This window comes from Notamacropus eugenii, chromosome 4 (genome assembly GCF_028372415.1).
Source record: "Notamacropus eugenii isolate mMacEug1 chromosome 4, mMacEug1.pri_v2, whole genome shotgun sequence".
NCBI lineage: Eukaryota > Metazoa > Chordata > Mammalia > Diprotodontia > Macropodidae > Notamacropus > Notamacropus eugenii.
The window spans coordinates 25,282,747-25,307,284 of record NC_092875.1 but is presented as its reverse complement, the minus strand read 5'-3'; the positions used below and the strand labels follow the sequence as shown (position 1 = coordinate 25,307,284).

Here is a 24,538-nt window from a genome sequence, read left to right as displayed (position 1 = left end):
CTCCCTCCTCTCCGCCTTCTTTGCTCCCTTCCCTCCACCTCCTCCACCAACACCTCCTCCTCCTCCCCTGCGCGCACCGAGCAGCCAAGCCCGGGGGCGGGGAGGGGGAGGGGAGGGAGGGGAGGCAGGGCGCGCGTGCCGCCGGGCGCGAGGCGGGCGGGGGAGAGCTCCCGGGGACCGGCCCGGCTCACGCCGGTGTAAAGGCTACCAGGGGGGCAGCGCAGCGGGGGGAGGAAGGGGGGGAAGGGCTGTAGGAGCGGAAGCGGGGCGCGTGCAGCGGCGCAAGACCGGGGGGCCCCTTCCTCCCTCCCCCACCTCCCCAAACTACCTCCACCCCCACCCCCACCCACCCCCCCTGCAGCCTGGCGCGCGCCGAGGGCCCGCACAGCAGCGGGCTCTCCCCCGGGCCATGTCCGCCTACTGCCTGGGCTTGGCCAGCAGCGTTTCAGCACCCGCCGAGGCGGACAGCGCCTCCTGCATGGAGCTGCCGGGGCCCGGCGGGGACGCAGTCGAGAGCCCAGCCGCAGCCGCCGCCGCTTTAGTGTCCTTCCCGGGTGGCCCGGGGGAACTGGAACTGGCGCTCGAGGAGGAGCTGGCGCTGCTGGCGGCTGGGGAGAGGCCACCGGACCCGGGAGAATTTTCCCAGGCCGAGCCGGGACTTCTCGACGCCTCCGAGGCCCCGGGCCCCGGGCAGCTGCTGCAGCCTTCCTCGCCCCCGCAGGAACCCGAGCTACTGTCGGTAATCCGACAGAAGGAAAAGGACCTGGTGCTGGCTGCCCGGCTAGGCAAGGCGCTGCTGGAGAGGAACCAGGACATGAGCCGGCAGTACGAGCAGATGCATAAGGAGCTGACAGACAAGCTGGAGGTGAGGAAGCTTCAGCCTAGGGCGGGGCCCCTTGGGGATGGGGGGGGGGAATCCTGGGCACCTGCTCAGCCCGGGAGTTACCTTCCTCCTCCCCTCCCTCTTTGCCCAGAGGACCAACCCATAGACCACTGAAGGGTGTGTGCACATGATTGGGGGGGGGGGGGGTTCTCCTGAGTCTCCCACCTCCACCCCAGAAACCTAGGCAGGGCCCAGTTAATAATTTAGACTGACATTTAGAATTTACATATAGTATCGAATTTGAGACCCTCAAAACCCTGTAAAGTCGGTGGCTTCCGCAGTTTTATTTTACAGAGAGAGAAAATGAGTCTCATCCCTGACCCAATGAGGTAGAAGCTCATTTTTCAGATGAGAAAACTAAGTCTGAAAAAGGTAAAATGGTTTGCCTGTGGCAACACAGCTAATGTCAGAGGTGAGATTTGAAGCCAGGTCTGTGTGGTATTCCAAGTCTAGCATTTTAGTACCCTGTGCTGCATCTCAGATAGAGATTCTGAGGGTTTTTCTGTAGAGCCCTCCCTTGAGACAGGACACATAATCACGGCCCTCACCGGTGTGAGGGAATTCATTCTGCACCATGACTGAGAGAACCTGTACACTCCCACAGAGAGAGCAGGAGAAAGTCACACCATATTTGAAAATCTGTGGTCTGGCCTGCTGAGGAGCTATTAGTGTTCATCCAAGGTGGGCTTGACGAAAGGTAACTGGGGCATTCAAAACTCTGACATGCTGTCACCCAAAGCTATGGGAAAAGAGAAAGTAAGAAGGAGCATGACACATAAAATAGCCAATGCCCAGATGATCACATAGTGTAGCAGGTTCCAGTGAACCGGGGCTAGCTTATATGACAGGACTAACCACGTGACTGCCAGGCATGGATTTCATTTGGGGCTTAGCATTTAGCAGATTTGGAAGGGCACTTCTCTAGGTGTTCTCTGCAGCTACTCGTGCAGTTGGCTGGGACATGTGGGTACCACATGCCTGGCTGCATTTGGATTTATTCCTCATATTGATTGTAATGTTTCCTGTGTGCCATTGGTTGGTCTTTTTTGGAAAGCAATGGTTGTACTCCATCAAATCCTACATGATGGGAAAAAGGGCTCTGTAAGATCATTTCAATACTAGACTTCTCCCCGCCCCCCAAAAAATATTTTAAAAATGTTTGTCCAGAACACTTAATTTTGTTGCATTTTCTGAGGATGAAAATGGCTCATTCTCTTTCTCCAAAATTAAGTGAACCCTGCCTTTAACCTAGGGCTAATTTATACTCTCAGTTTCTCCAGATATGCATTTGTTGATTCTGTCCATATATTTTAAATCCCAGTATGTTTCATGGCCTTACCAGTTGGGGGATACTATCCTCCATCACCACCACTCCCAATCACTTCAACTAATCATAATAGTTGGTATACATGTAGCACATTAAAGTTTGCAAAGAACTTTACATATGGGAAAGCCTGGAATGGAGCACTTATTCACAATTTCTAGCTAGCAACAGAGAAAACTTCCTGAAAAATTAGGTCCCTGGCAGTGGAGAAGAGAATACATACACATATGCAATGTATCTATGATACACATATGTGTCTATACATACATATAACATGTGTGTTGTATTGATTGTGTAAGCATGCTTGAATACATACTCATATACAATTATATATATAATACGTATAATGTGTGTATGCTATTTTATTGTAATCTGGATGCCATCTGTGCCATGTGTGTATCATAAGACTAGAGCCTAGTATGATCCTGTGTTGTCAGTGTCATATGGGCACACAGTTGAAATATACAAACAACTTTAAATTCAGAAACTTTCCTAAAATGAGAGTTTAAGTTGTTAAGTAGTATGCAATATAAAAAACCACAATAGATTTGGAGTCTTAAAGTCTTGGGTTCAAAATCTGGCTCTGCCAGTTACTGCCTGTATGACTTTGGATTTCCCTCATGGGATCTTAGTTGCCTTATCTGCAAAATGAGGGTTCTTCTTAGCTCTGTGCAAGACACATACTGAACACTTAATAAATGCTTTAGATATCTATTGTTGTCAATATATTGCCTGCAAGATCCCTTTCAGGTCTATATCTACAGTCCTGTGAATTGTGGAAATATGAAAGGAAGCTGCATTTTCGATCCTTTTTAATGAAAAAAAAAGGTAGCATGGCCGTAGAGACAAAAATAATAATAGCAATAATTAATAACAGCTTACATTAGATAACATTATAATTCATTACATACAATTACATTACATCACAAAAGCACCTGTGACCCTGCGCAAATCACTTAAAACTCTCAGAACAAAAAGCTACTCTAAATCAACTTTTTTAAGAGTATGAAATGTCAGGAAAGGTGCTGATCTGCATTGGTAAAAGGAATTTCCTCACCTGTGAAATCATAGATGTAGGTTTCGATAGCCATGGAAATAAAGGTCTGACCATCTCCCTTTATAAGTTATTTTTTTAAATCAACATTAAAAAGCAATTAAACAAGTTAACAATAATATTCACATAGGACTCTGAAAATACAAGAACAGTTTATAAACACCTCATTTTAAACTTCATGTAGGTTCTGTAGGTAATGAGGGTCGATGAGTAAACTGAGGCTTGGAAAGGTTCATAGACTCAGATATAGAGTTGACAAGGGACTTTAGATCATCTAGTCCACTGCCTTCATTTTATAAATGAATCTGAGGATCATTACAGTTAACCCACTTTCTGAGATTATACAAGTGAAGGAACTTGCCTAGTCATTCAGCCAAAAAGTTTCAGAATTTGATTCCAGATTTTCCTGCACTGCTTTCCAGAGCATATATGAGGCATGACCTGATGAAAACAAGAGCTAGTCAGTGCCCCAGAACACAATTGTTTCATATTCTATGGTCAGAAAATGAACCCATAGTGTCTCTGAAAAGTGATTGAGAGCACCTCTGAACCACTGCCAAAGAAACGCCCCATTTGTAAGGAACTCAGTGGATGGAATCCTGTATTGATTTCCATCTAAAATGGTGGAACAGAAATAACAGATAGTCTCTCTTGAGTGATTCAGGAACACAATCCCAGAAAGAATTACTGCCATACCAGGTCCTTACTCAGAGATTTACAGTTGATGTTTCTAACTCCACTAGTGAGGGATCTGGTTGAAAAGACAGACAGCTAATATGGAAAGAACATCATGTCTAAGTCAGTTCAAGTAGTAATGGATTTCACATTCGAATGTTGTATAGCAACTCCCAGTGGGCAACTCCCTGAAGAGTCTATTCATTCCTTTACCTGTGAACAGATTTTTCTTTTTAAAGGCTCATCATAAGCAAGAAAGGCCCTGCATTTTGATGCCTTAATTTCCTTTGAATTTAATGGACAAACCTAGTTGGATGAAGCTAGTTAATTCAACTCAACATTTATTTGTTTAAAATTTTTGCTTCTTCAATTTACAAGCATTTGTTTTCTCTCCCTCCCACTTCTATAAGTGAAAAAATAAAAATAAAATCCTTGTAACAAGTATCTCTAGTGAAGCAAAAAAAAAAAAATCTGTATTCTCCGTATCCAAAAATGTATGTCTGATTCTGGATCTCACCTGCCTTTTTGGTAGCATTTTCATCTTTTCTTCTCTGGAATTGTTGTTGGTCACAGGATGGATCAGGGTTAAGTCAAAGCCTAAACAAGCATTTACTAAGAGCCTACTATCTACTAAGCACCCTATTAGCACTGGGGATAGAAAACAAAATACAAAAACAAAGCAGACTCTGCCCTCAATAATAATGGTTCACATGTATTTTAGCAGTTTAAGTTTACAAAGTACTTCGCATTTCTTATCTCATGTGATCCTTGATGATCCTGTGAGGTGGGTGCTATCATTATTATTTCTGTTTTACAGAGGAGGAAACTGAGGCAGATAACAGTGAAATGACTTTCATAGGGTTACCTAACTAGTGAGTGTCTGAGGTTGAATTAGAACTCAGGCCTTCCTGAATCCAAGTCCAGTTCTATCCATTTTACCACCTAGAGGCACTTTCATGGAGTTTACAATCTTCTGAATACATATGATGAGTGCACAGCTCAGTAAATCCCGAATAACATCATTTCAGGACGGTGTGAGCTCTAATAACTGGAGGAATCAGGAAAGATCACAGAAAGTGCCACAGAGCTGTTCTCTGAAGGAAAATGAATTCTAAGTGGTAGAGGTGAAGAGGGGTACATCCCAGACATTGGGGGCTAGGGATGGAGAGAAGCCACAGTCTGGAGATGAATTGTCACATACAGAGAATGGCTGGTGACCCAATTGAGCTAGAATGGGGACCACATGAAAGAGTTTGTTTTTAATACTAGAAGCAATAATGATTTTTGAGTAGGGGAGTGATGGGATCAGGTGCAGCCTTTTAGGAAATTTTATTTGGCAGCTTTGTGGAAGATGAATTGGGAAGGGGAGAGACAGGAAGCAGGATGACCAGGAAGAGACCATTGTAGTAATAGAAGGAAAAGGTGATGAGGTTCTGACTTATAGAACTTTAGGACAGTGGTTCTGTGAGTTAAGAGAAGGGAATGTAACATATTATGGAAGCTGATTTGACAAGACTTGGCAGCTGATTGGATACAAGGAATGAGGAAGAGGAAAGAGTAGATTGTATCTTCTTAATCTACAGTGCTGCTTGGCCCCACCTCCATTTACCTATCCTTTTCATCTCCAATAAGATATGACCTCCCAGAGTCAATTCCAGTCATTGATCCTAGGTCAGCAGGTCTCAGTGGTATCTGTGAGGTCAAATTTGCCTTCTGACTTGCAGGTCTCTAGTTTACCTAGATTATTATAAATACCCAAGGTTATAGGTCTTATTGCTGGCTCTTTTCATTGATTCTGTCCCCTATGAACCTCTGAGCATCTATAGAGTTCTTTTCCGTTTCTGTTTTGTAGCTGTTCTCCATGATGTCTAGCTTGGTCAACATGCATGGGAACTTTTCTCTCTCTCCCTTTATTTTCTCAGCAAGATGAAATCAGGCCCTGGGTTAGTCATTGTTCTTGGGGGGAAAAGTGTTTAAACCTAAAAGCACCATAAAATAGCACCAGTCTCTGTCCTTCTGAGGATCAGCACTTGACATTTATATACAAAGATCTACAACTGTGCTGGATTTTTAAATATCTTTTCCTATAAAGATGGTACCTCCATGAATTCTTTCAGGGACACAATGATTTTTTTAACAGATGATTTTGTTGGTATAAGGGACCCCTAGTAAGGAAAATTCCTCTAACGATACTAGATGGCACCTTCTCAACAACTCAGAGCATTGGTGGAGGGGGGTGGTGCTGTTTTGTCTTTCCCAAGATTATACATAGCCAGTGTATTTCAGAGACTGGATGGAAGAACTCAAAATTTCCTGACTCTAAGCTTCTATCTCCATCCTCTCTTTGCCTCTCAAAGTGATAATATAGGAGTGAAAAACAAGATTTGACAGAAGAGACCTTTATATAACACTTAGTGAAAAGTCCAGAAATATAATTTTAGATGAGCAATTTAAATTGGAAAATCTTTCACCAAGTAGCTTCTAACATCCAATATCATCAGTCTATTTCAATTAGCTTTAAAATTTAAAATATGAATGTTTCCTTTTACTTTTTGGATTAAAAATAAATAAGTCCATGTCACAAAATTGTGCATTGGAAAGGCATCTCAGAAACTGTTTACCATCTGGGCCTTTACAACCTACCCAGCAAATGGCCACCCATCTTTTGCTTAAAGATCTACAGTGCTCTCCAAGCAGCCCATCCTATTGGGGCATCACTCAAGTTAGGGAGCTTTGTTCTTTCTGGGCATCCTCCACCCACTGCTCCTGTTTTGGCCCTGTGGAGCCAAGCAGAAACAGGGCATATCCTGGTTTTTCCTGTCAGACCTTCAGGTGTTGCTCAGTCATTTCAATTGTGTCCAACTCTTCGTGATTTCTTTTGGGGTTTTCCTGGTAAAGATACTGAAGTGGTTTTCCATTTCCTTCTCCAGATCATTTTACAGATGAGGAAACTGAGGTAAACAGGGTTAAGGGACTTGCTCAGGGTCATACAGCTGGTAAGTGCCTGAGGCCATATTTGAAAGCAGGTCTTCCAGACTGCACCACCTAGATGCCCCTCAGGGATGAAAAAACAAATATCTGGTCACTCAGTTCTTCAGAGTAAATATGCCCAGTGCATTTCATTACTCCTACAGTGGCACAACCATGAGTCTCTTTGTTGTCCTCTGGATGTCTTCCAGCTTATCAATACCCTTCCTAAAATCTGGCACCGAGATTTGGTGCCACAAAGACAATTGATTCCAATGAAGCCAGTAGCCAGTCATAAAGGAGACTGAGGATATCTCCAGGTTCTGAAAGAAGGGGGAGATATCAGTAATAGGCCAGGCTACTGACTTAGACCCTGAGGACTGGGGGGCAGGCCTCATTTCACACAGCATGGGCACACTGGCCATGGCTCTCTTCACACTCCCTACCTCTCCTCAACTTTCAGTAAGGACCAACAAGTAACCTATCTAAACTGCTCAGGCTGTTCTGCAGGGAATATACCAGTTTCACTCCTCCTTCTTTAGTCAGTCAGAAAGCATTTATTAAGTGCTTACTGTGTGCCAGACACTGTGCCAAATTCTGGGTGTACAAACGCAAGCAAAAAAGAAAACATTCTCTGCTCCCAACAAACTTACATTCTAATGGGGGAAAGACCATACACAAAAGGAAACTGAAGGGGGATGGGGAGAAAAGTGGGAGCAAGGAGTAGAAAAAAAGTCAGGAGAGGAGCCCAGAGAGTGGGCACTTTTCAAAATGGAAGCTGGTCTATTTGCTTAAAATGCTTGTGTTCCAGTTTTGGCTTTGCTACTAAGTAATTGTAGGACTGTAAGTAAGGCTTTTCTACTCTATGAACCTCATTTTCTTCCTCTGTTGAAAGAGGGGGTTGAACTAGATATTCTCTCAGGTCCCTCCCAGCTCTAACATTCTCTGTTCTAAGACCCTTCTTCAGTTTTTGCATTCTCAATTCTAAGACCCCTCCCAGTTCTAACATTTTATGTTTTAAGATTCCACTGAGATCTGAGTCCCTCCCTGTTCTGACATTCTGTGCTCTAAGATCCTTCCCAACCCTGACATTGTCTATTCTAAGATCCTTCCCCATATTCTGGTCTATAATCTAGCGTCCCTCCCAACTCCTACAATGTTCTATGTTCTAAAGTACCTCCTACTTCTGACATACTTTGTTCTAAAGCCCCTCTTAGCTTTCACATTTTACAATTCTAAAATGTGTTCAGACCCCAAGGTTGTCTTCTTGGCTTTTGAAAAATACAACCAGCCTGAATACCCCAAAGCCTGTAGACACCAGACAGAGGCAAAGTCCTTCACCTTCAGAGGGAGTCAGCTGGGACTTTCCAGCTCCATGTCTCTCCAGAGTTCCAAGCAACTGCAAGGGAGTTGGACATAATCTTATTTCCCTACCACTTATTGATTCCTCAGCTCTGTAACTCACTCTCTGAATCAGAGATTTTATTATTCAGAAGGTAACAGGCCTACAGGCATTTCTCCCCTATTCTTTCTGCATTTGCAGTTCGTCTCCCTGCTCATTTTTGAAACATTGAAGCATGTTTTTCTATTTCCCCAGGAGTCACTTTAAAAATTAGCATAAGGTACACTACAGTTGCTGAGATGTATTTTTCAAACAATGGCTACATCTTGAGCTTTTCTTTTCTGCAGGTTTGTAATATTTGAGATGCTCTCCAGCTGCTAGTATCTAGTGAAAGTACACTTAGAGATTTGGAGCCTCAGGAACTGGGTTTGAATCCTACTTCTGCCACCTACTCTCTGGGTGGCCTCTGGCAGGTCCCTTTTTCCTGGGCCTCAAGTTTCCTCAGCTATAAAATGAACAGACTGGACTAGGTGACCAGCGAGGTCCCTTCCAACTCTAAAATCATAATCTTATGATCTTTTGGTCCCTTGGGCTTATTTAGGTAATTCAGTTCAACATCTGTTAAGCACTTAGAGTATTCCGCTCTTTGTGCTCTGACATTCTGTGTTCTGAGACCCCTCCCAGCTCTAATATGAGCTCTAACGCCCCCCCACCCCAGTTCTGATAGTCCAGAAAGGGGACATAAAAATATCTATCACACCAATCTAGTGTTGTTCAGTCTTTTTTTGTCATTTTATGTCACCTGACTTTTTGTAACTCCATTTGGATTTTCTTAGCAAAGATACTTTAGCAGTTTGCCATTTCCTACTCCAGTTCATTTTACAGATGAGGAAACCAAGGCAACAGGGGTTAAGTGACTTGCCCAGGGTCACATAACTAGCAAGTGTCCGAGGCCAGATTTGAACTCAGAAAAACGAGTTTTCTTGATTTCAAGTCTGGTACTCTATCCACTGTACCACCTAGCTCTCCACCTCTTAGCCCTTCAAGGCATGACTCAGGAGGCACCTTCCCCACAAAGCATTTCCTCATTTCCCACCCACTCCTAGGTGTTAGTGCTTTCGTCCTCATTTAAAAATCACTTTCTGTTTACTTGTATGTGTACAAGTAAATGTTCCCCCACTCCAAGAAAAACATAAGGCAATAAATTGTATTGTTTTTGTCTTTGTAGACCTAGAGCCTAGTAGTCCTCTACTTGAGAGGCAGCTAATAAGTGCTTTTTGAATTTTATTTTAGGATATGAAAGGCTATCGGATTAAACGATAAGGAGATTTTGCTTAGGATCATCAATCTGGAACTTCAAGGACCCTCAGAGGTCATCTATTCAGGTTTGGGAAAATTAGTGACTTGCCCAAAGTCAGGTAGTGCTTTTGGAGAGAGTTACTTCAGTAGCGTGGTTGGGATGAAAGCCAGTGGCAAGATGTTGAGATGTGAGAGTGTGGACCAAATACAGCGACTCTTCAGAAGTTTATGAGCTTGACTTCACAGGCATAATCAGTATTATATTGTTCACCTTTTCCTGGGGTGATGGAGGGGCAGGACGAAAAGAATTTTAAACTGGACTTTTAAAAAATTAATAATTTAAGTTCAAAATAAATTTTTAAAATTTTAAAAATAAAACATGTTTAAAAATTTAAATGTAAATGGGAAATATTTAACGAAATAAATAAAAATATATTCTTTTTGTAAAAAAGAAGTTTATGATGCTTTAAGAGTTACCTCTATGCCTTTAACCACTTCCTGCCTTTCTTAAAGAGAAAGGATGAAATGATTATCCGATGGTAAAGTGGGAAACTTAAACCCAGGCATTCAGATATTTGAGATTTGGGTTTGGTCCATTTACTAGCAGCCAATGGGCTGACCTACTCAGAATAAATGAAAAACTCAGGTTCTCCTTTTAGTCCTTCAAGGAAATTAGATGGCATTTTTCCTTTCTTTGCTTCATGTGTTTCTGAAAATTGTGCCTAAATGTAGGTTAATATCAACATTAACTTTGCCAAATCTGTGAAAACCCACAGCATAACAGAGGGCCTAACCCTGTATCTGCTGACTACAAGGCCCTGAGCTCACGACAAATTTAGCATCTAATTGACCAGACAAGTCTGAGCCAGATATTTCTTTTGGAAATGTTTCCAAACATGATTCCTAGTGTAAGAAGTCAGAGAGTGTGGATACATTAATAAGAAAAATGGCTGGAGGCTGGGAAGTAGGGTGCTTGTCCCACAGCCAAAAAACAGAAGCCCCAGGATGAAACGGCAACCCTTGTGCTCCCTTACCTAAAGAGGTAGGTTCGTTTTAGTTTGGGGGCTTTGCTCTTTAGGGAGTAGGTGTTCCTTGAAACTGGCTCAAGTCAATCTGTTCTTCAGGACACAGACTTAGTGTCTCTGGCTTCTTACTGAACAAGGGACACTGCCTTCTAAGTCTTTGCTGCCTCCATTTCAAGCTACTCAGTGGAATAAACAGTATTTTAAAATAGGCCCTTTTACAAAGCGTTTTCATTTCTTGCATTCAAGTTTCTCAGGCCAAAAGTCCCAAATCTCATTTTCTTTTTTCTGCTCCCTTCATTCTGAATTGACGGAGACCAGAGATCTGAAGATTAGTTAATCATCTCCTTTTCATGCAGACCACACCTTTTTGCATACTCTGAAGTGAAAAAGTACTGGGTGTGCCCAGAAATCGAGGAAACTGGTTTGGGGCTTCAGTTTCCTCACCCATGAAATCTGGAGGTTGAACCAGAAAGATGTCTAAGGCCCTTCCCATCTCTTTATTCGTTTTTTTTTTAAGGAAGACCTTCCCAGCCCTGACTTTCTGTTGTAAGACTCCTTCCCAGCTGTGACATTCTCTGTTCTAGGTTCTTCTCCATCGCTACCATTCACTGTTCTAAGACCCCTTCCAGGTCTGACTTGCCGCACCTGTGATTGTAAATAATTGTTGTCCCCTTCAAAGCTTTCTCCTTGGGAGGTCAGACACTTCTATATCCATTGCAGGAGAAATATTTTAGGACAGCCTCTCTTTACCATTGCCGTCAGAAGAGATAGTATGTTCTTTTGAATTTACTCAACAATGGGAAGCCTTCATCCTTTGTGGGTGGATTTGAATTTTGGAGTCATTCAAAGCTGTCAAAAGAATATGGGTATATGACTATCCTGGACAGTGCCTATATCAGTCACAGGAACCATTCAAGTGGTACCAGATGGAAACTACTGTGTAACCCTGGACAAACTGCTCACCCTCTCCAGGCTTTACTTTCCCCATCTGTAAAAATAAGTAGGAAACAATTAGTTATGATGAAGAAATATCTTTTAAAAAAACACCCTAGTAAGGGTGGATTGGATGATTTCTAGGGAGACTTCTATAGCACCTGTATTTCCATGATTCTGTGATTTTCATGTGTGATTCAAACAGGCTCTGAAGGCACTTCCCAGGCAGCTTTGTACTTAAAGAATCTCTGAGTTCATCCATGCAGGTACTCCACCACCAGCACAGATTGCAACCCCTCTGACTTAATCAATATTCACTGACCAAAAAAACACTCCTTCTCCCATATTCTCCCCTCCCTCTGCCAGCCGAATAATGAGTTTCTTAAGAACATGACTGGACTGGTCCTTGGACAACAAATGTACAGTTAGTCTATCATGACCCAGGGCTGCTTGGGAGGACCTGGTAGAACTGTCTGGAATGCTTTTCAAGAACATGGGATCACCATTAGCCCCACATGGCAGCTTCAAAATATTTCAAAAAAGAGTTCAAGAAGTGTCCGAAGGGTGACAGCAGGTGGTGTATAACTAGCACTCCAATAGATCTGTGGTCTCCTCAATGGGGGCATCCCCTTTGAAGATAGACGTCACAGCCCATCCATTCCTGCCCATCCTGGGCAACTTTTCGCCTTGTCTTCTCATCATTTCAGGGCATGGAGTCCACACAATGTGCTCAAAGTCTTCCTCGATTTCTCTGAAATTGTGTAGATGCCATTAGAACAGGAAGATCATTCACTGCTTATTCCCCTGCCCCCCCAAATTCTCTTTAATTTATTTCATATGTATTTATTAATACACATATCTCTTCCAATGGAATATAAGCTCTCTGAAATTTTTGCCTGTATTTCCAGTACAGTGTCTAGAATGGTGCAGGTGTCTAATAAATGCAGCTGGTTGTATGATTGTCCCTTACTCTTGCTATGTGACCACCGCATTTTTTTCCCTATCACATACCTCTTTCATGACCCTCTTTACCAGGTGTGTGTTGGAGCCAGTTCTGATTGTTAAAGTTTCAACCTAAGCATACTTACCTAAGAAATCAGCAGTGGCTACAAATCAGCGCTTAAGTTATTGTTTTATTGATTGTCTAGACTTAAGAAAGTGTGAAGAATGCAGATTAAACTTTAAAATGTGGGTATATACTTTCCTCCCACCTCCCCCCCAGCCTGGTTGTTAAACATTTACCATCACACCCCTATATATATTTAGAACCATTCCTAGCTCTCAGGCCATACCAAAAAAGGAGGGTGGGAGTGTGTGCTGGATTTCGCCAGTAGATTATAGGTTGCTGAGCCCAGCCAACTCTTTTAGCATCCTAAGTCTCAGAACAGATGCTAACCAGGAGAAGTGGAGGGACTTTTGTCAACTGAGACTTCCTTATACTAACGAATAACAAATTGGGCCTGTATTCTAGTCACCTCGATTTTTATAATTGGAGATTACTGAGCAAATTTATTCCTATTGCTATATTTTTCTAGAAATCTTATCCACTTTTTGCCTTATGTATGAGACACCATGATGGAGGGGAGCCTTCAAGGCTACAGATCAAATGCCTTTTAATAATCAGGAAACAATAATCACAGTAGGAGCCTGTGTTCATGATAGTTCTTGTTCAATCTTGGAAGGGCACAGGTGGCCTACAATGGAATGTCACTGTGGAAAGCCTGTCCCGATTCCTTCTAATACCTTCATTAAGGATGCCCCAAGTACATAGACATTTTGGAAAGGTAGGAAAGTAGATGTAAATAGGCTGCTTAAATTAACAACTATAAATTCTCTTTCTTTTATAGCCTTGCCTCATATTTCTCCCCCAGTAATAGTTAGAGCCATTTAAAAAATTGTCTTAATTATTTCTTTTAAACCACTAAAAAGAAAATGGGCTTTATCTTATAAAAAAGCTGTTCACTAGAGACAGTATTGTTATAATAGGGATAGATTGAAATCAGAAGATATTCTCCATCCTTTCAGTCCAGAGAAATCTCTTTCCATCAAACTGCCTTTGGAGACAGGCTAATCTAGATGAGGGGGAAGGCTATGGTTTTCAATGAGGCTGTTCCTGGACTGGCTCAGTGCTTTTGGTTTTTCAGACGTTCTGTTTGGCCTCAGAGGACAGAACTGGGAACGATGAAGGGGAAAGTGATTGAGGTCAGGGGAAAACTTCTTAATGAAGCAGCTAGGTGCATAGAAGATAGAGTACTTGGAATCCAGAAGAGCTGAGTTCAAATCAGGCACCCTCATTGGCAAACATTTGCTGAATACCTCTCAGTACCATGTGCTAAGCACTTTTCCAGACAGCTGAAGAAACACAGATATGGTATCAATCCTAGCCATCAAGGAATTTAGTGTTGCTGAGGGTCAGTCAGTCAACAAGCATTTATCAAGGGCCTATAATAAAGCAGCTAGGCAATTCGGTAAGTGTGCTATGGATGACCACTTGTTTGGGGTATGGAGGAGAGAAGACTCTTAAACCATCTAACTCCTCTGATACTTGTTACCTGTGTAATCTTGGGCAACTCATAGAGGTGATATGCCCACTATGCCCTTCTCTGGTCAAACTATTGTCTTCCATTCTGGATGCCATATTTTAGGAAGTTAATGGGCAGGTAGGTGGTGAAGTAGAGAGAGGGTTGAGCTTAAAGTCAGGAAGATTCATCTTCCTGAGTTCAAATCTGACTTCAAACACTTACCAACTACGTAACCCTGGGCAAGTCACTTAACCCTGTTTGCCTCAGTTAAGAAAAAGGAAATGGCAAACCACTCCAGTAACTTTGCTGAACAGACTCCAAACAGGGTCAAGAAGAGTTGTACACAACTGAAAAATGACTGAAATTGTCAGACCAAAGAGGATCACAGAACAGTTTGGATTCAGTCAAAGGGCAGCACTTGAGAACCTAGAGGCCGCATGTGGCCTCGAGGCCATCCTTAAACTAGAGGCAAGGATTCTTAGCTTGTGTGTCTCAGACACCTCTGGAAGCTTTTCAGAATTATTATTTTTAACCACATAAAATAAAATCCTCCGGATCCCAAAGGAAACCAATTCTATTGAAATACCATTATCAAAAATATTTTTAAAGAATAAGTTCATGGCCCCAGTTAACCCTTGAACTAGATGATCCCTCCGGTCACTGACATCCTAGGAGCCCACGATTCTATGGTTTCAGGAAGGGGCAGAGTTCAACAGTTGGCGTTAGGCTTCCCAGATTGAGGTACATCTGGAAGTCTATTCTGGGAGGATAAGATTTAACTGGGAAGGAAAAAGAGGCATGGAATTAGCAGGAGCCAAAGGATGGAGGCAGCAACGACGAGGGTATGTATAAGGGACGGAGAGGAAACCAGGCATTCATTTCCGAATACCCCTAAATCCTCTCATGTCTATTTCTTATCTTACTTTTGCAAGCTCCAGGTAGTAGACATGATTATGGATTCCAGGTCCTATTTGAGATCAAGAAACTAAGGTACAGACATGAATGAAATTACTTCAGTAACAAGCTTAAGATTAGATCTCAAACCTTCTGACTCTTAACCAAGAAGCCTGTGCATGTGATACAAAATCGTTGATAAAATTGGCCTGTGTAAAAAATGTCCTTTAATTTTTTTTTCAAGTAACAAGGAAAAGGGAGATAGGAGGTGGAGAGGGAAAGAAATAGGCATTAAGTGTTTGCTATGTGCCAAACACTGTGCTAAGTACCTTGTATATTTATTATCTCATTTGATCCTCACAACAGCCTTGGGAGATGGGTGCTATTATTATCCATCCCCATTTTACAGTTGGGAAAACTGAGGCAAAGACAGAATCACAGAATGCTCAGAATCGCACAACTACTAAATGTCTGAACCTGGTTAAACTCTGGTCTTCCTGAATCCAGACCCAGTGTTTTCCACTGTTTCCCTTAGCTGGTATAGTGGAAGGAGGACATGTCTAAGAGTCATAACACCTAGCTCGGAGCCTCCACTTTGTTGCAAACCAACTGTGTGACCTTGGGCCAGTTACTTTTCCTCTATGGACCTCAGTTTCCAAATTTTTGAAAAAGGAGTATTGGTGATGATTTTCCTTCCTTCAAAGATCCATTCCAGCTCTGACATGCTGTGTTCTAGGGTCACTTCCAAGTCTGATCTAACTTTGTTACAAGAATTTCCCCAGCTCTGATATCCTCTCTTCTAAGGACTCTTTCATCTCTGATCTCCTCTATTCTAAGGTTATTCCCAGCTCCAGAATTCTGTATTCTATGCCTGAAGGTCACTCTGGGCTTCCTTCTGAGGGTGATGATTGCCTGGTTGTTCCCATCCTCCCCTACTCTAATGTTCTATAATAGGAAGAGGCATGTTGAGGATAGGAAAAGTTCCATTTGGTTCTCTAAATTTATGTTCTTCCTAATTGCCTTGTAGTCCCAATAAAACTCCTGTCTGTGTGCCAAAATTCTAGCTATGTCCACAAGGGCAGGGCCCAAACTGCAAGGAGATGTTAGCAGGATCCTTGTTCTGTTTGTGAAGCATGCTCCTTGTTGGCATGGCTTCAGAGCAAACTGTTTGAAAAGGGAATATTTCTGTAGGTGCTTTGAATGTCATCTGGGGCATATAGATGCACTATATTGGCTCAGTGAAGAAAGGACATGCCAAGAGACCTTGATACTGGGAGGAAAAGGGGAACATCATGGAATTGCCCACTTTTTAAAGACCTGTCTCTCTCCTTTCCCAGCACCTAGAACAAGAGAAACATGAGTTAAGAAGAAGATTCGAGAACCGAGAAGGCGAGTGGGAAGGTAGAGTATCGGAACTAGAGAGCGATGTGAGACAGCTGCAGGTTGAGCTGGAGAAGCAACAGGTTCACCTCCGAGAAGCCGACAGGGAAAAGACCAGGGCGGTCCAGGAACTCTCCGAACAGAACCAAAGACTTTTGGATCAGCTCAGCAGGGTAAGTTGCCAGGAATTAAGGAATAAAGTGGATGGGAAGCGATCTGAATGCTGGAGAAAGGGGCTGCCATGGAATGTCTCTTTGTAAAGTTCTTGGTGGGAGAAGTCACATGCCTGAAACTGACTAATTTCACCTTTGGATGATGAGGGTTTTTACAGATGACTTTTGATTTTTCAGCCTGGAAAGATTTAAGGGAGTTGGTAAGACACTGAACTGGGAGCTGAGGATTTCGTTTGTTTAAGTAGAGGTGGTTGTGTAGGCCACCTGTGATTTCTTCATCATGGGAAATTTCCAGTGTGGAAATTCCCTCTACAGATCAGCAACTGATCTGGAATTTATAGTCTTAGAAATTTTCCTGGGACACAGAGAGTAAGTGATTTGTTCATATCCACTGAGCTCTGGAGACACAAAGATGAAACTGAATCGCCCTTGCCTTGAAGATTATACCCCATTTGATGTAAGGAAAGCCCTTTGTAAACCTCATTGTTTTTATTGTTAAAGTCATTCAATTGTGTCCAGCCCTTCATGATCCCATGGGCAAATGGGGCTTTCTTGGCAAGGATGCTGCAGTGATTTGTCACTTCCTTCTCCAGGGTGTCCCATTTTTACAGATGGGGAAACTAAAGTGAAAAGGATTAAGTGACTTGTCCAGTGTCACACAACTAGTGTCTATTTTGAACTCTGCTGTTTCTGATTCCAAACCAGGTGCTCTATCCAGTGCACCACCTAGTTGACCCTTGTAAACTTTAAAATTATATATCAGTGTGACTTTGTATTACGACTTCCCCATAGTCACACAGCTACAAGTCCTATATTCCTCCAATTCTTCGTTGTTATTAATATTTCTGTTATACTCCATTGACTCTTCCACTAGCTGAGCTAGACATGACCATCAGGCAAAAGAGAAGGACCAGGCTTCACTTGGGTCATCAGGTGGCTTCCTATCTTACCTATTTAATCTTACCAAGTAGGTACTAAGTGCAGTTGCTTCTGAATTCAGGGAGTACAAGTGTCAATGCCTTCTAAATTTCAGCACCCTGTGACAAAGTCCCTTTTGCCTCACCCTCGGTCATGGCATTGTAGGTATAGAAGACAGGCTGTGTGAGTATCTGCATTTATAATTTGTTTCCACTTAACTTATCTGTTCATCAGTTTCCTAACTGGAGCTTAAAATTAAGGAATTGGTTCCCAAAGTCTAGAATCCCTTTCTGGATCCAACATCCTAAGATTCCTGCATGTTTATTGAGGTACTCCATTGGGAGAAATGGAATGAATATATTTCATTCACATTTTAAAAGATGCTATTTTAGAATAAAGACAGACATTGTCATTTGGAAGAGATATAGCCTCTGATGATGCTGCAGCTGAGAATTTCCTGCTCTCATGAGCTAGCAATAGCTAGCAATTCCACAATCTGGGGAAAGGAGTTCAAAAGATACACTCAGATCAGCTCTTTAAAACAAATTCAGTCATGTGTTGGGGAGAAAGACCTTGGACCTCAAGACACAGAACCCTGTGTGAGGAAGAGACAGAGAGCCTGGGATACTCACCCAAGGAGGAGCTAACCTAGATAGACCTTCTGGTGGCTTCCTAGTCTGATTATTCTTTCTGGGGCAGCTAGGTGGTACAGTGGATAGAGCACCAGTGCAGGAGTCAGGAGGACCTGAGTTCAAATCTCACCTCAGACACTTCACATTCACTAGCTGTGTGACCTTGGGCAAGTCACTTAACCCCAATTGCCTCATCCTGGGTCATCTCCAGTCATCCTGATGAATATCTGGTCACTGGATTCAGATGGCTCTGGAGAAGAAGTGAGGCTGGTGACCTGCACAGCCGTCCCTCACTCAAAACAAAGTCAAGTGCAAGTCATGTCATCATCTTGATGTCATGGTCCTCTTTGAGAACGAAGGACAAACATAACAACAGCATGTTATCCTGTATATAGAGCACTGGGCTTGAAATCAGGAAGACTCATCTTCCTGAGTTCAGATCTGGCCTCAGATACTTACCACCTGTGTGACTCTGGTTAAGTTACTTTACCGTGTTTGCCTCAGTTTCCTTATCTGCAAAATGAACCGGAGAGGGAAATGGCAAACCACTTTAGTATCTTTGCTAAGAAAACCTCAAAACAGGTCACGAAGAGTTGGATAAGACTGAAAATAAACAAATTTATCCTGCAGATAGCTTGTTTTGTATGTATTTGTTTGTATGTCGTCTCCCCCATTAGATTGTAAGCTCCTTGAGAAAAGAGTGCCCTCTTTTGCCTTTTTTTTGTCTTAGCACTTAGTACAGTACCTGGCACACAGTTGGCACTTAATAAATACTTATTGAGTGATTAGTTGCCCTCTAAATTTCAGGACCCTGAGAGCAAGTCCCTTTTGACCCACCCTAGTTACAACTCTGTAGGTACATAAGGCAGGTTGTATGTGTATTCATAGTTCCTTTTCATTGTGGTCACATAATTTATTGAACATAATAATGAAAAATAAAATTAAGCATTATTACACAGAGTCCTTTTCCTCTAGCCATCTCCCAAAGCTGTCCCCACATTAGCAGAAAGTGAAAATGGGACAAAGGAGAGCCCTGTATTCCTACTCTTAATATGGTGGGAAGGATGCTGGTGCTCAAATCAGACACCTGCATTCAAATCTCATCTCTATTACTTTATATGTGTGTGTTTACACACACACACACACATACACATGTGTGCATACATACATATATGTGTATACATACATGTGCATGTATACTAACCTTTTACTTGTGTGACCTTGGGCAAATCATGTAACTTTCCCAGGCCTCAGTTTCCTTCATTACAAAATGAGGGAAAAGACTGGATGATCTCTGAGGTTCCTTCCAGTTTCAGATCTACCATTCCATGGCCTGTGTGACCTTAGGAAAGCTGCTTAAACTCTCTGGGCCTCCGTTTACTCCTCTGAGCACCTTTCCAGCTCTAGATCTCTATCAATCTAGTATTCTATGAAATCAGAATCATCAGAAGAGCTAGGTATCCATATTTACCATTTATTTTCTTCCTTTCTACATTAAATCAGTCTTTTATTTCTTATGGTTTGCAGTATGTTATAGAAATATTACTTTATTAGTTAATTAAGGCTCAGCTTACAAAGTCATTAAATGGAGGAAGGTTGAGAAAAAGAAAATGTGATCTAAATATAGTGCAGGCCTTTTAAACAAAAGCAGGCGTGCAATAGATGCCCCAGTCCCAGAATCCCCTGCTCCTGACAATCAAAAGTTGAAATTAATGCCAGTCCTCTCATGTGTTGAAGACAAAATTGAATTCTAACTCATTAGTTATAATTTATACATATATATTATGTACAATGCAATATAATTTGTATTATATGTGTGTGTGTATGTATATATAATTTCAGCTGTGGTTCTCTCTTTGCCCCCTATTGTCCCCATGAAAACCTAGCATGGGCTGTAAAGGACCTGGGGTGCTTTGCTCATAGAGAAGGCTTAGGGGAGGGTGTAAGAGCTGCTTTTACAATTTCGAAAGCCTGTCATGCCAGACTTTCTCTGCTTGGCCCCAGAGGGCAGAACCTGAAAGTGGCAGAGATAGATTTAATCAGTCCCTCAATAAACAATCAAACAATTAGTAAGGACCTACTGAATTGGGGGGGGAGGGGGGAGAGGTACAAAGACAAAGAATAAAACAAACTCTGTCCTCAAATAATTAACATTCTAACAGAGGAGACAATGAATGTAAATAAATAAAGAGAATAAATACAAGGTAACTTAAATTTTCGCCCCAGCAGTGAAAGCCATCCCAAAGTGTGATGGGCTGTCTCAGAGGTAGTGGATTCCCCTTCTGTAGATGTCTTCAGGCAAAGACTAGATGACCACTTGTTGAATATGTTGGATGGGTCATTCTTGTTAAGGAACTGCTTGAGCTCGATGGCCTCTAGGGTCTCTGAAATGCTTTGAGTTCATGAATTAGAGTCAGAAGACCTGGGTTCAAATGCTCGTTCTACCACTTACTAGCAGCATGTCTTTGAGCAAATAGGACAATGCCACCTGCCCAGCCTACCTCTCTGGGATGCTGTGAGAATCAAACAATATAATATGTATAAAAACCCTTGTAAATGTCATGCACTAAATAAAAGTCATTGTAAGGGTGTGCGCCATCTAGACCAGCAGAATTCTTGTAAGGGTGTGCCCTGTTTAGACTTCAGCAAAGTTGAAAGTTAGAAGGAGTAATGAAATATAAAAGTGAAGCCTTTGCAGGTGCAAATGAAACATTCTACACCTTGGGAGGCTGGGGTCTGAGGTGTTGACTAGCTGAACTGAATAGGAAAAGACCCATAAAGACAATTAACTTGCCCTCGAACACAAGTGATCTCCATACTTTTGGTCCTTCCTCACTGTATTTACACAAGGCCTGAACGGGAATCTGGGAATTGTAACTCACAGGTCACCATAAGTAATAATGGGGTCCTTCATTGAGGGAACCCAACTCCTAATCAGAAATAATAGTCAAATAAGAGACTTTTCTCACTTTCTGCCTAGTGACAGAGCTAATGCCCTAAGGGAGTCAAAGGCATCCCTTAGAGAGGTCCTCAAACTAAAGGTCTTTCCCCTTTCTGAAAAAGCATAAAAACACTCCTGCAGAAAAGAGCATTGTAGTACCTCAGGAAAAAAGAGTATGTTAACACATAGCCAAGTCAGAGGTTCATTGAAGGCAGTAGGTAGAGACTGGACTTGCCCAGAGATTCCAGCAGATTAACATTGTTGTGCCCTGTGTAAGGGAAGCCTTGTGGGCAATTGTATCCCATAGCCAAACAACCTCCCCAACCAAGCACAGCGTCTGCCATGCCCAATGATGAGCCAGCCAGGAGACTAAATAATCTCCTTGGCACAATCCAGTGATGTGCCAGTCAGGCAGCTGAGAGATCTGCTTGACCCAACCCAAGCAGCAGATTGACCCATCCGGCAAATACTCCATCCTCTGTGAGGAGCCAACTAAACCTCCTGATCAATTGAAATATCATGCCTTGTGAAGAGCCAGCCACCTGAGTGGTGGAGAAACTCAGCCATCGCCAACACCATGCCTACTAATGAGCATCATGAGGATTCTCTAGGAAAAGAAAGGACATTATATTCCCTTTGTACCAGTCATGAGTTGTCTTAGCCACGTGTATGTTCCCTCCATGTGTGCTTCACTATTATTGTACTTTAAGTTTGTGTCTACTCTCCCCACTTCCCAGTCTGTGTGTATAGTTACAGGAAAGTATGCCACAAGTTTGGATGGGAAATATTTTAGCCCTACTCTTCTTGTATGCTGTATGAGAAAATGTCTTTTCTAAGACTAACTGAAATCTACTGACTGATTGCTGTGAGGAAGCACACTGGTGGGGGCTCATAACCTATAGTGTTAGGAGGACAACCAACCATAATTTTACCCCCTATAACCCAAGGTAGCAGCTATCCCCAGGAAAGTCAATCTGCCAAGGCAAGTATGAGTGTGAATTGGGTGAATGACTCAAGAGGAATGCTGCCACAAGTATTATTGTTTTGAGGATCACAAGAACTTGTGCAACAAGAAAGGCGAAACTTTGGGGTTAAGGTCTTTTAGTAAAATGTGTATGCAAAACAACTCTTAAGCTACAAGTTCAATTCCTGGCTCTTCTCACTCTATTAATAACGAGTTTGTGTCAAACTATCCTGCCAGCTCAGTATCAGGGGATTTATTGCACAAACATTTCTTACATGCCAGATGTTGTGCTAAGGCTCTTAAGAATACAAAGGTAGAAATTAAATAGTTCCTGCTCCCAAGGAGCTTACACTCTGCTTACTAGGAGAGATAACAAGCACACAGAAAAGTAAATATAAGTAAGTAAATATAGCATATAGAAAGCAGTAAAGTAAGTATAAAGTTTATAATACATTATAAAAAAAAAAATCAAGAGTCGGCATGAACATTAGAAAAGGCCTTGTGAAAAAGGCAACAGCTGAGTTGCATCTTAAAAGAATCTAGGAATTGCAAGGGGCAGGGCCGGGGATGGAGAGCATTCCAGGCATAGGAAACAGTCTGTACAAAAGCAGAGAAGTGGGAGAGAGAGCACATGCCAGGAACAGCCACCCGGCCAGTTTGGCAGGAATGGAGAATGTGTGAAGGGGAGTGATAGCAAATGGCTGGATAGGTAGGTCAGAAGCAGATTGTGGCAGGTTTTAAGGACCAGGCTAAATATTTTATATTTTATTATAGAGGCATTAAAGAAAGCTATAGAGGTTCTCGAAGAGGACCATGACATCAAGATGAAAACATGACTTGCAAATTGACTTTCCTTTTGAAGGAGGAAGGGCTGTGCAAGGTCACCAACCTCACTTTCTTCTCCTGAGCCATCGGAGTCCAGTGGCCTGATATTCATCAGGATGACTGGAGATGGCCCAGGATGCAATGGGAGACCAGAGGATGATACAGCACAAAGATGACTGGTCTTAGAGTTAGGAGACTTGGGTTCAAATCCTGTCTCCAACACTGACTCTGTGACCACAGGTAAATTGAACCACGTCTTTGTGCCTCAGTTTCCTTGTCTGTAAAATGGGAATAATGAAAATCTATAGCACATATTTTAAATGGTTGCGATACAAAGTAATTTGAAGAAGGAGAATCTTTGCAACTTGGAGGATTAGGGAAGGCTTCTTGTAGGAGATGAACCTGAGCTGTTTTTGAAGGAAGGTTAGGGTCCTTGTAGGTAAAGGTGAAGGGAGAGTGTGTTCCCTGAATCTGAAGACAGAGGATCTGAGTTTAAATCCTAACTCTTTGGTTCTTGTTTACTTGTTTCCAATGATGCCTGACTCTTCCCTTTGGGAGTTTTCTTCACAAAAATACTGGAGTGGTTGATCATTTCCTTCTCCAGTCTTATCTCTGGCTCTTATTATAATTAGTTACCTATAATTATTGCACAAGTCATGGATCATACATTATATTTAACATCATAGATTTAGAACTAAGAGGAACCTAAGAGAGTATCTAGGTCAGCAGTATGCTAGTAAACATTTAACAACCAACTCTCAAAAAATAAAACTGTACACGTCCCATGACATTCTTTTAAATTTAATCTGCATTAACATTTTTTCCTCTTTCTGAAGAATAAGCAATCCACTAAACAATAAATCAAGCCTTCATTGATAGCATTTGCCAATTTCCAAGATATGAATGCTCACCTTGAAATTTTAACAATTGACTCTCCAGAGCCAGTTCAAGGTGGCTCCAATGTACCACTGATATAGGCAGTCCTTCCATGTTACAGGTGAGGAAACTGAGTCCCAGAGAAGTGGAACAATTTATTCATAGTCATGTAGGTAGTTAAGGAGCAAAGCAGAGATTCCAGCCTAAGGACTTCTGATCTCAAATTTCAGTCTCTTTCCATCATGCCATGTTTAACCTCTCTGGGCCTCAGTTTCTTCATTTTCAAAATTTGAACGAAGTGACCTTCCAGGTCCATTCTAGCTGTAAATCTATAATCCTTATATGTAAGATGAAGGAGTTGTACCAGATGAAATCTAACTTCCAACTTGAAATCCATGATCTCATGACTTCTTCCAGCTCCCCAGTAGAAGGTAAGTCAGTCAGTTCATTAATGTTCCCTATCAGAATGTCTTTTTTATTTTTGGAGGCAATTGGGGTTAAGTGACTTGCCCAGGGCCACACAGCTAGTAACTATCTGAGACTAGATTTGAACTCAGGTCCTCCTGACTCCAAGCTCTATCCATTGTACCACCTACCAGCCCCTTCTTTATTATCCCCTTCAGTTATGACATAATTAAATACTGTACACTGTGCATTGGGAATAGAAAGAAAGGTAAAGCATTGACAACAGCAGTCCCTTCATTCTAGAAACTTCAGGCTAATCATGGAACTCACTGTGTGAAGGTAGGAACTGTCTTGTTTGCTTATGTTATTATCTGTGGTACTTTGCACAGTGTCTGGCAAATAGTAAGCTTCTTACTAAAAGCTCTGTTTATCTAAGCCTGTTTCTCTGTCTCTAATGTGGCAATAACACTAGCCTTACCCATCCTGCATGATGGTGGGTAGGAAGC

At 42.2% G+C, this 24,538-nt stretch overlaps 1 protein-coding gene across 2 annotated transcripts in view; it reads left to right on the top strand.

Annotated features, from left to right (window-relative positions):
* The first annotated feature begins 345 nt into the window (after positions 1-345).
* BICDL1 (BICD family like cargo adaptor 1) overlaps positions 346-24,538 on the top strand; it is a 131,468-nt gene continuing 107,275 nt past the window's right edge. Inside the window, exons 1-2 of one of the 2 annotated variants that reach the window (XM_072600291.1) lie at positions 346-865; positions 16,256-16,471. In XM_072600291.1, the coding sequence (XP_072456392.1) occupies positions 410-865; positions 16,256-16,471 (672 nt within the window). In that variant the 5' untranslated portion in view covers positions 346-409. The remainder of the gene's footprint in view (positions 866-16,255; positions 16,472-24,538) is intronic. The other variant, XM_072600290.1, reaches the window with a different exon arrangement.